The 12130-nt window shown below is 47.0% G+C and overlaps 1 protein-coding gene and 1 long non-coding RNA gene across 3 annotated transcripts in view; one reads left to right on the top strand and one right to left on the bottom strand.

Annotated features, from left to right (window-relative positions):
* The window catches only part of LOC143821336 (uncharacterized), a 30963-nt gene extending 24878 nt beyond the window's left edge, over positions 1–6085 (top strand). Inside the window, exon 3 of one of the 2 annotated variants that reach the window (XR_013225770.1) lies at positions 5695–6085. This is a non-coding gene — a long non-coding RNA (uncharacterized LOC143821336). The remainder of the gene's footprint in view (positions 1–5694) is intronic. The other variant, XR_013225771.1, reaches the window with a different exon arrangement.
* FIBCD1 (fibrinogen C domain containing 1) overlaps positions 1–12130 on the bottom strand; it is a 198928-nt gene that overhangs the window by 12793 nt on the left and 174005 nt on the right. Inside the window, exons 5-6 of the mRNA XM_077305184.1 lie at positions 9610–9706; positions 6100–6279 (exon numbers count right to left, since the gene is read on the bottom strand). Of these exons, the coding sequence (XP_077161299.1) occupies positions 6100–6279; positions 9610–9706 (277 nt within the window). The remainder of the gene's footprint in view (positions 1–6099; positions 6280–9609; positions 9707–12130) is intronic.

A 12130-nucleotide genomic window follows, 5' to 3' on the forward strand; every position in this document is an offset into this window, starting at 1 on the left:
CCATGAGTTACATGAGCCCCTCCAAGGGATGAGTAGGGTTTGTTTAAAACTTGGTGTGAGCAGTCTGAGTTGATCAGGGAAGGTGTCATACCAAAACAAACAAACAAAAAACACAAATTATTATGCCAGTCTCTGCCCTTGCCCTACCTATAGCCAGTGGAGCTGTGGCTCATTTGCTTTGCATGCAGGCAAGTCTCAGGTTCAATCCCCACACTTCCCTCATTCCACGCATGTTAATGCACTGTCAATGTACTTTTGCAGCTGCATCTCCCTGGGCGAGACAGCACAATTTGCTTTGAAAGTGCATTATCCAATGTATGCAGAAGGCTGTGGATGATGTGGAAAAACCTCTCACTGAGTCCTGCTGCCAACCAGGGATGAGAATTTTCACGTTCATAGATGAACGGTTTGCATTAGAGCAAGGCAACTTCACCCTTTCCATCAGTGACCCAGCAAGGAATTCTGTGGATCTCTCCAGGTTTGAATTCCTTAATGTTCCTTACATAGAGGTTACTGCAGAAATAACTGAAATTCCATCCAGCTTGTAGCTGGTAGGCAAATAGGAGGACTTTAAGAGAATGTTCAGCTGTCATGGCTGGCATTTACTGCTGGTTTTAAAAAGTCCACATCGGTGTGGAAGCACCAGGATACACCCAAAGTAGCAGACTGGCATGAGAAATTGGGAGAGTTAGCCAGAATAGCGAAGCTTACAAGCCTAATGCACAATCGCTCGGCAGATGAATTCCAGGAACTCTGGAGCTATTATATCAACTATCTAGGTAGTAAGTTAAGGGATGTATTAGAAGATAGCAAGGCATAATGTATAATAATCTATGTTTTATGTATCTTTTTATTTTCTTTTTTCTCTGTTTTATGCAAACTTCAATAAAGGCTGGTTTACCAGCACCTTAAAAAAAAAGTCCACGTCAATGTTCTGCATCCTCTGTAATTTGCCTACAGAGTTTTCATTCCTAAAGTGCTGACATGTGACATGATGGTGTGGCGGCCTCACATAAGAGTGAGTATAGATTTCAGAGAAGAAACCAAAGCAGCAAGAATGAAGGCTTGATTTAAATGGGGCTGGACCAGGGCCATTTCGCACGGCTTCAAAATAGCACAATGGTTGCTAATTGGAAACGCTACTAATTTGCCATAACCCACGACGTCGTAGACAATCTGCAACAATCCTGAAACCGACCCGCAAAAAGCGCTTCGTTGTGGCGCTTTCAGGGGAATCCAGAAAAGTGGATTCACCCTCCGGATAGCGATACACTCCTGCAACCAATCTGCAACAGTAGCGCTAAAGACCTGTGCGTTACCATTGTTGCTGGTTCTTCAAAGTCCCTCCCCCTGGCTCTCTCCTCCAAACTTCCGGCGAAGCGATCGCCATTTTTTTTTCTCCGAGCGAGCGGGGATAAACGCACCGGCGAGCCTCTTTCTGTTTAGAGGCTTCCCTGGCTTCAGTCCTTCACCTTTAGTCACTAAGCACAAACCACTTAAAAGCCCGTTTGCTGAAATAAAGTCCCTTTATTTTTTACACATAAATTCAGCCGAAAATCGGGCCCGTGAGAAGGGGGGGGGGAATTTTTTTTTATCACTCGAGGCAGCGTGCAAACGATCATACAATCAAACGACAGCTCACGTTAGGCAGCTGGATGGGTCTCTCCGTAGCAACGAATCTACCTAGATTCGTTGCTATGGGTCTGTTTTTTTTTTTTAAAACCTTTCTTAAAGGGAAAGGGGCTGTTTGGGAGCATGCTAACGGCTGCCCATTGGCTGCTTGACGGCCAGGGGCGGGACGAGCTTGGCAATAGCGCTTCCTTTCTAGCGATTTCTGCCGAGACCGGAAGCCTGTGGGAAACGCTAAAAAACGCAACTGATTCCACTACAAAGGCAGGTATGCATAACGACGAATTCCACTATTTTAAATGGCGATTTTTCATTCCGCAAACAATTTGCAACAAAGATCCCCGTGCGAAAAGGCCCCCAGAGTTGAGGGCTATGGTCTCACAGGAATCTTGGCTGCGTGGAGTGGGATAGGCTCCTTATCAGACCAGGGTTGTCAGGCTGGGAGCTCCAACTGGAAGATGAAGTGTCATAACAAGATGTATGTACTGGTCAATTTCTGGAGCACTTGGGGTTGGGCATAGGGAGAGGAAGTATCACGTGACAAGGTTTCCCCTGATGTTCTGATGGGTAAACTAAAGGTCTGTGGACTGGATTTTCAAATGGTTAGGTGGATAGGGAACTGGCTAGAAAACCATACCCAAACAGTGGTTGTCAATGGTGTTTTATCAGAGTGGAGGGAAGTGAGCAGTGGGGTGCCACAGGACTAGGTACTGGGTCCAGTCCTTTTCAGCATTTTTATCCATGATCTGGATGGGGGGGGGGGCGTTTAAATTTGTGGATGACACCAAATTGGGAGGAGTAGCAAACAACCCAGAATGTGATTCGGAGTACTGTGTTTAGTTTTGGATGTAGACAAGCTAGAGTATGTCCAGAGGAGGGCAACAAAGGTGGTAAGGGGTTTGGAGACCAAGATGTATGAGGAAAGGTTGGGGAAGCTTGGTCTGTTTAGCCTGGAGAGGAGACGACTGAGAGGGATCTGATAGCCATCTTCATGTATTTAAAAGGCTGCCATATAGAGCAGTGGTCCCCAAGCTTTTTATCACTGGAGACCGGTCAACGCTTGACAATTTTGCTGAGGACCGGGAAGGGGGGTAGTCTTTTGCCAAGGGATGTCGCCGCCTGAGCCCCTGCTCCACTTACTTTCCCGCTGGTGCCCCTGCTGGGGGGCGCTGGCAGGAGCAGCTGCACAGGGCCACGCTGAGGGGGAGCTCCAGCCATGGCGGCCACTGGAGGTGAGCCGGCGGCAGAGTGGCAGAGCAGCCCCTGAGGCAGCAGCCGGGGAGAAGGACGAGGAGGGAGTTGGTGTGTTCTCCATATTTGGAATTTTTTAAACAGTGGCTGGATAGCCATCTGATGGAGACACTGATTCTGTGAAGGTTCAAGGGGGTGGCAGGTTAGAGTGGATGAGCGATAGGGTTGTGAGTGTCCTGCTTTGTGCAGGGGGTTGAACTGGATGATCCAGGAGGTCCCTTCCACCTCTATGATTCTATGATAGAGGTAGAGTTCAATGAGATCTGAGCACTCTGGAAAAGTGGCCACATGAGAACAAGATGCAATTCAATAAGGAGAAGTGCAGAATTCTACATCTGGTCCACTAAAATGGGAAGCATGCATCCTGGATGAGAGATATACGTCTTGGTAGCAGTGTTTTTCTGTGAATGAGATCTTGGGTTACTTGTGGGCTGTAAGCTAAATATGAGCAAACAGTGTGATGTGGCGGTAAAGAAAGTGAATGTAGCAATGGGCTGTATCAACAGTGGAAGCTCATCAAAATTGTTAGATGTCATATTCCCACTGAATACCATATTGGTCAGACCACACCTGTGTGCGGTTTTGGAGGCCTCACTTTAAAAGGGATGTGGACAAATTTGAGAAGGTGCAGAGGAAAGTGACGAGGATGATCCTTGGGACTTGGGACCAAGCCCTATGAGGAAAGGCTGAGGGACTTGGGAATGGCCAGCTTGGAGAAGAGGAGATTGAGAGGGGATGTGATTGCTGTCTTTACATATTTTCAAAAATTAGAGGAGGCAGAGAAAGGTCCCTGTTGGCAGCAGAGGATAGGACCCGCAATAGTGGGTTTAAACTACGTGGTAAACTATATTGGATAGATGGGAGGGGGGGGGGTGGAATTCACAATGAGAGTAGTTCAGCAGTAGCATGGGCTGCCTAAGGAGGTGGTGAGCTCCCTTTCACTGACTGTTTTCAAGAAGTGGCTGGACAAATGCTTCGGGGCTGATCCTGCATTCAGCAGGGGGTTGGACTAGATGGCTTGTATGGTGCCTTCCAACTCTATGATTCTATGTTCTAGGAATTTCCCCAATCTCTATAATAATGGCAATCAGAGAATGGGGAAATTCCTAGAGCATCAAGGGTGCTGCGATTGGTAGTGACATCACTGCATCTGCAATGTCGCTCCCTCTGACAAAGTGAGTTCCTCATGAAAGCTTCTGCCCTGCCACATATTTGACAAATATTTAAGGTGCTCCTGGACTGATTAAGTCTTTAAGGTGCTCCTGGACTGTTTCCTACTGCTAAAGACAGATGAACATGGCTACCCCTCTTGATCTCCCACCTCCCTATTTTCTCCTACAATGAGAGCCAGCAGAGGCAAGGAGAGCCAGTAGGGGAGGGAGGCTGCCCATTGTGGCAGGAAGACAACTTGGCAGGGCTAAGGTCTGGCCAGGCCAAACTGATGAAACTAAATAGCTTTTCAAGTAAGGATGCATTCAGAAGCCATGCTTGTGTTTCTGGTTCTCACATGGGGTTGTCTTTCTCAAACTGCAAGAAATTTTTCTTGGGGGGGGGGATTGAATAATCAAAGGTTTATGCCAATAAAAGGTGACTGACTGACTGACTGACGAATAATCAAAGGTAGGCTTATTGGGGGTCACAAATCTTTAAAAACCAATAATATTTAAGAAAATTATTTTTTTAAGATACTTCAAATAAGATATTTTCCCTTTCTTGTCAGGTTAAACTTAAATATAGGTGTCTAAACCAGTCAGTAACCACTGATATCAAAATTCTTCTTTGGAAATTGGATGTTCCAACTCTCAGACATTCTTACTGCAGGGTGAAATGTTGATTTCTGACATGAAATTTCCATTCTGAGTGGACATCTTGAAGTGGAAATTTGCCAGTCTGACAGGCCAAATCGTTTCAATGTTATTAGCACTGCTGCTGCATGGAATATAATACGTCTTATTTCGAGCCCACAGAAAAATACTCTATTTATTTACTAGCCTGCAAGTGCATTGAATTCAGGGATGCCACAGGCACTAGCAGGCCTGAAGGGGGAGGAGGTGGTGGTGGGGAGGGGGTGGGCAGTCTGCCCTCGCTCCACGCCACCCAGAAGAGGGTGCACGCCTTTCAGCTCTGGGGACTCATGGTGAGAGGCTTGGCCCCACTTGAGGGGGTGAGTGGAGGTGGCAGTCAGTGGCTTCTCCCTCCCTGCCCAGCTGCAGAGGGTTGCCACCCCTTTGCGCCACCCTTCCAGAGCCCCAGCGAGGGCTGCAGAAGTGGCAGTGGGGCTTGAGGGGGCAGGGGGAGGCAATGGCCACCCCTGTGTCCATTGCTGCCACCCCAAAAGGGCTGCCTTCCTGGGCCACTCATCTCCTCCTGTGGCAGCAGGCAGGGACACTTTGGTGTTTATTACACCAGAGTGCCCATTGCCGGGTTGGTTGGGGCGGGCACAACCAATCCTCGTCCCAATCAGGACACGCTGCACACAGACTGATTGGAACACATTGATTGGGCCGCAGACTGGAAGTCTGGACAGGCCCAGACAGGGCTGGACAGATGCAGCCTGTTCCGGCCTTTCCCTTTTATTTAAGGAGCAACAGCGGTTAAGGATGTGACTTTTAAACTTTTTTAGAATAATCCATGAAAAAGATATACCCACCCCAAAATCCAGCAGCCTTCTCCCATTTCATTCATTTCATGCCCCATTCTTCTTTTATTCTTGTTTAATTAATGAGAAAGATTTCTAGAACTAATTTTGGAATAGGATTGCGTCTTGTGTGATTCTGCTTCCTGTTCTTATTGATTTTGCCCCACTTTCCCCAGCAGCACCTGTGCATCGGAGACGTGTGGACACTTTAAAGACGTGACCCTGCTGGGAATTTGCTCCCGACTGCATCTTTGTCTGCCGTGCTTTGCTGATGCACCCATGTGCTCTGGTGCACTGGTGAAACACCACACAAAAGTATTTTTGGTGCCATGTATCACACCAAGATTCCTTCTGATTTGTTGCCCCTTTATCGATGCTTGTCTGTCCATCTGTCGTGGTGGTGGGAGTGTTGGGAGATGCAGTGGTGGAGGCCAGATTTAAAAATAAAATAGAGAGAAATTCATCATGTACCTGTTCTATTTGAAAAGCAAGAGCCAGTAATTCAGAACTTCCAAAACTTGGGGAAGTGTTTGAGTTAAAAGACTTTGAAGAGTATCCCTAATTCATGCACAGATACTCACCCGCAGTCCCTGAGTAGTCAGCAACGTTGACTGGGTAACCATCTTCCTCGGGGTCAACTGAGAACAGACCTACAGAAAAGGTACCATAATGGGCATAAGCCGTGCCATTATCAAAGTCTTCCAGATCAATTCGGAGCTCGTAGCTGGCTTGGGTGGTCAAGGCATGGATCCGCTTCAGTCCTAGAACAGCAAAGGAAGGGAAGAGTCACCCTCCTAAAAGAACCCATCTTTTACAGATGGGGAGAGGCAGATGCATGGATTTATTTACAGTTATTTTTATCCTGTTTTATCCTGTTTTCAGCCACAACTTTACTTTCTCAGTGGTTCCTAGGCATTTAAATAAAATACAGCCAGCCAACTTCAAGACATAAAGCTGACTTATAGTGAATCAGACCCTTGGGCCATTAAAGTCAACTCATTTACTCAGACTGGCAGCAGCTTCTCCAGGGTCCTTCACATTAGCCACTCCCTGATCCTTAACTGGAGATGCCTGGGATTGAACCTGGGGCCTACTGTACAACAAGCACCTCTTCCCCTGATGAAATGGAGGCCCCTTCCCCTGGGGAACTGGACCCAGGTCTGAGAGAAGGGTGTCTGGCTGCATCCAGCTCTCTCCAATGGGAACTGGAAGTTGGCCACTTCAGCAATGCTTTTCAGAAAGCCACAGGAATGTCTCCAGTTCAGTATCATGAAATCCAGGTTGTGTTCACAAGTCTTTGTTTTTATAGATTCTTTTTCTTTAGTGTTTTGTGATCATGGGAACTGAAGAATGCTGGGAATTGTAGAGCTGTGCAAGAAGGGACAGGTAATTTCATCATGGAAGGCAGAGGACATCTTGACAATTAAACCAGTAACAAACTTGCTTGAATTGGCTGTGAATGTAAGCTTGTCTTATTACAAAAGACAAATATAGTTTCGGGCCAAGCTTGCCACTACCCTGTTAGGGATGAAGAATGCTCTGTGTGTCCCCCCCCCTCCCATAGTGGGGGCTTTCCTGTCACCATTCAGCTGGCTGGCAGAGGAAAAATGGCAGGAAATTGGGGAGGGGAGATCAGAAGTGACTGGATATCCTGATATCACTTCCTGTATACTTAGAAATGACATCAGCAAGTTGCTGACAATGTCATTATGTTGCTGGCGAGGATCCCTGTGACTAGCAAGTTCCTCCACTGGTTGCCCAGATCTGCCTGGCAGCTACGTCGGGGCTGACCACTGGGAGCTGTGGGCCCTACAGTGAATGATGGGGAAGTAATTCGAGGGGTTCCAGAATGTTCGTTTTTGGACACAGGCAGGTGTTGTCACCATGTAGGAGATGGGACATTCAAGATATGTAACTATGGTGTAGCACAACCTTCAGGATCTCTTTTCTGCCTCTTTTTAGCAAGTGGCGTCTTGGCTGGCCTGAGGAGATTTCTCCCTGTTGACCACTCAGTTCAAACTTCTGTTAAAAGCCATTTTTGGCAAGTCCTTTCACCCAGATGTCAAGAGACAGGATTGCATTGTCTATCAGTCAGGACAAGGAAACAGTGTGAGTTCTCCTGTCCATTTTGTTATGTCTTGATTAAGAGGCAATGTAATGAAATGTTTTAGGAATTGTCATCAGCAATGAGTGATGGTTCACGTAGGAAGGGGCGGGGTTCTCTCCTCTTTTCCATGCTATTCACTAGAATTTTAAGCTGCGCTGGCAGAAGTGGCTTGGATGGGCAATTCTCTCTGGAGCACCCAGGCCTTCATGCTTCTCTTTTCCTCTTGTGCTTCAGGCTTTCTTTAAAACAGGGGTTTTCAAACTTCCAAATGCCGCAACCCTTTAATACAGTTCCTCCTGTTGTGGTGACCCCAACCATAAAATTAGGCAAGTGTTCTTTCACAGAAATTAAACCAAAACTGACCAATGGCATGAAGATCCATTGTTCATGATTGTATATAATTGTTTTCTTCCCCCAGGGTTTCTCACTTCAGTTCTGCCTCTTGTCCCACCATGCTGATCTCACTCTTTTCTGCTGCTCTAGACAGACAAACGCTGTATCTCGACCTACCCCGCAAGGCTGTTGGGTGGATGAAATGGAAAAGGAGTGATGTCGGCCACTTTGGGACCCTCTTGGAAAGAAGGGCGGGGTATGAGCCAAATAATGAAAACCAATGATTTGGAAGGGAAAAAATGGAGTCCAGGGATACCTTTAAGACCAACAAAGATTTATTCAGCTTTCGTGTGCAGGCACCCTCCATCAGACAAAATTGATTTGGAGACATCAGTAAAGGGATGTGGGCCACTTTGGGTCCCCCTTGGAGAGAAGGGTGGGGGAGAAGCCAAGAAAACCCATGATTTGGGGGAGGCAATAGTGGTGGCGCCCCCACAAGCTGCTCACTCTGCTGCGGCCCCTGTGAAAGGGTCATTCAACCCCCAAAGGGGTCCCGACCCCCAGGTTGAGAACCACTGCTTTACAAGAAAAGAACCTCAAGCAGCAGCAACAGCAGCCTGCCTTTGAAAGCCAGGCTGTTTTTGTCCAATGTGCTGTTTGCTGGCACTCATTATGCACACGTTGGATAATGCATTTTCAATGTGCTTTTGCAGCTGGATTTTCCTGTGCAGAACATGATACTATTTCTAAAGGATAATCTACTTTACAAGTGAGACTCAGCATGCCAATTGCTGACATAATTTTGCCTTAAAACAAATTATAACAGTATATGTGGAGGTTTCTCCTTTGGGTTAAACATCTGAGGAATTTCAAGGGGCACCAAAAGAAATCAATGAAATTTCTTTCTGGGGATTTATCTCGTCTTCATGTACAGTTAGATCCAGTTGGCTTTCCTTCTCTTGAAAAGTTTATGAGGGGCTCCTCTTGGACCACCCAAAAAGCTATGCTGGAGATTTTTGGGACAAAAGTTGTGAAGGGAGGGAATTCCAGGAAGGGGGTTACTAAGGTGAGATCACGTGAAAACATCTGTCAGGATTCAATCAGAATCATGCTTGTCATTAAGGGTCACTCTGAATCCCAATGCTATGAGACCACATCAGAGGAAGGCCTTGGTCTTTCTGCCCCATTGTTGGTCCTCCAGAAGAACTGGTTAGCCATTGTGAGAGACAGGAGGCTGGACTAGATGGACCACTTGTCTAATCCAGCAGGGCTCTTCTGATATTCTTATGAAGGTCTTGGCCTCTATGCCCTGTTGTTGGCCCTCCAGAGGAATTGGTTGGCACCACTTTGTGAGACAGGATACTGGACTAGATGGGTCACAAGTCTGATCCAGCAAGGCTCTTCTGAAGTTTATATCAGGGGAAGGCGTCAGCCTCTCTGCCCTGCTGCTGATCTTCCAGAAGAACTTGTTGGCCACGGCATGAGACAGGAGGCTCGACTAAATGGGCCACTAGTTCTTATGATACCAAGAGCCTACTCTAATCAGCCGGTACAATCCATGTCACTCTGATTACTTGGAAGTATGCCCCAGTCTTTAAAAAAACGCCCATATAACATCCCCTAGGACAGTATCAGACCAAAGTGGGCACACCTAGCCAGTGCTCTCCAGTGAGCTTCCCAAATCCATCCCGATAAGCTTCCCATCCACGGAAAAAATTCACAGAGCCATCCTCACGCCGCTGGAAGACCTAGAAAGACACAATGCAATTGACAGTTAATGGGAGAGATGGTGGTAGGGGGGATTGCACAGCACAGTGCTTATTCAGGGCAGACCTCCATCATTTACACTCATGCTTCTTCCATTCATCGCAGCTGCGATCTCCCTGGTGCAGCCACTTTATTAGATCTGAGTGCAAAATGCAAATTAAAAACCCTTCAAATTAGCTAATTACATTGAAGTGGCTGAGGAGAGAGAATTCTGAAAAGTCTGCCTGTCATGATTAATAGGTGGCTGAGGCCACAGCTGGACCTCGCAGAAAACATCAACTGCATGTTAGACCCATCTTTTTCTGTAATTGGCTGAATTTACCTGTGTCCTGACACCTTGATGTTGCCTCACTTCAGGTTAGCTGCTCGGGGAGGGAAGTACAATATCGTTTCATCCGGACAGAGGCAAGTTATACTAAAAATTAGACAGGTTGAGGAGGAACGAGACGTGCAGCTTTCGTTTTCTGCACATATAAATGTCTAGCTCTAGACTGAAGTAAGCCAGTAAGTTAGATTTGTATTTTATTTTTTGCCATCACACTGCAGCCGAGTTATGGTGACTGCAGGGTTTTCAAGCAAGAGGCATTCAGAGGTGGTTTGCACGGCCTGCCACAGCATGGTGACCCTGAACTTCTTTGACAGTCTCCTAGCTTTAAAAACAGGATCAAAATTAGGTAGGTTACGAGGAAAGGGGCTGTCCCCTTGGGTCCCACAGGCCAGCACCAATGGGGATTTTAAGGTTCACGTGTGTGTGTGGGGGGGAGGCCCTACCTCAGGACATCCAGCTGGATCTCTGCAGCCATAACCTGGAGCCATTCTGCATAACCGCCTATGTAACCAAATGTAAGCACTAATGTAAAGTGCTACAAATAATCGCGGCAGGTCTCGATAACACACACAGCCATTCCTACTGGGAAAAGGGCTCTCCCACTAGCGCTGTTTTCGTTACCCACAAGTTTCCGGTCTCGCCGGAATTGCAACAAAGGAGGCGATATTTTTCCATGCTTCTTCCCAGCCCCGGCAGACAATCAAACAGAACAGCCAATGAAATGTTGTGTTCATGCTCCCGAAAAGCCCCTTTCCCTTTAAAAACTGTTTTTTAAAAACCCCAAAACACCAGTAGCAACTAATATTTGTTCATTAGATGTCTCGGAAGGACCTTTTTCGCTGGTGTAGCAGCTGGTGCTTACTTGTTTATACACTCTTCAAGTAAAAAAAAAAAAAAATCCCACCCCATGGGTACAATTTCTGGCCGAAATTACGGGCAGTGTCGAACAGGGGGCTGTATTGTGCTCAGAAACGTCAAAGGCAATGGCAGAAGGGAGCTTTGTTTTACTGTTAAGCCCTTCTGAATTGCTTGTGAAGGGACTTCAGCCAAAGAAGCCTCGCTTATTTGTTGCTTTTGCCAGTTTAAGGGGGGGGGGAAATGGCTATCGCATCTCTGGAAGTTCGGGGGCGAGAGCTAGGGAGGGACATTCCTTCTACCGGTATATTGAGGGCCATTCCGCACTTGTTCAAAATTGCACAATGGTTGCAAATTGAAATCGCTACTGTTTTGCTGTTATGCACAACGTCGTTGACTATCTGCAACACTCCTGAAACCGATCGGCAAAAAGCGGTACAACAAAGTGCTTTCAGGGAAATCCCAAAAAGTGGATTCACCCTCCGGAAAGCGCTACACTCTGCAACACTAGCGGGAAAGTTCTGTGTGTTACCATTGTTGCAGTTTCTGCAAAGTCCCTCCCCCTAGCGCTCTCCTCTGATCTTCCGGCGAAGCGATCGCCATTTTTTTTTCTCGGAGCGAGTGGAGATCAACGTACCAGCGAGCCTTCGTTTACCCAGCGAGGCTTCAATGGCTGCAGTCCCTCCCCAGAGCTGTTTTAAGTCACCAAGCACCAAGCAACACACAGCCCCGTTTGCTGGTTTATTTTTCCTTTATTTTTCACTCTATTTTCAGCCGAAAATCGCGCCCGTGCAGGGGGGGATTTTTTTTTTCACTCGGGGGGGAGCGTGGCAATGATGAAACGGCAGCTCAAACACCACCTGCTAGCTAGATGGGTCTCTCCGTTGCAACGAATCAACGCAGATTCGTTGCAACGTGTGTTTAAAAAAAAAAAACCTTCCTTAAAGGGAAAGGAGCTTTTTGGGAGCATAACGGCCGCCCATTGGCTGCTTGACAGCCAGGGGCGGGACAAAGCTCAGCAATATCGCTTCCTGGCTAGCGATTTTTGCTGAGACCGGAAACCTGTGGGAAACGATAGAAACGCAACTGGATTCCACTACAAAGGCAGGTATGCATAATGACGAATTCCACTATTTAAAATGTCATTTTTTCATTCCGCAACCAATTTACTACATAGATCCTGGTGCGGAATGGCCCTGAGAATGCACATGTCTTTTTTGGA

Source organism: Paroedura picta, chromosome 12 (genome assembly GCF_049243985.1).
Source record: "Paroedura picta isolate Pp20150507F chromosome 12, Ppicta_v3.0, whole genome shotgun sequence".
Classification (NCBI taxonomy): domain Eukaryota; kingdom Metazoa; phylum Chordata; class Lepidosauria; order Squamata; family Gekkonidae; genus Paroedura; species Paroedura picta.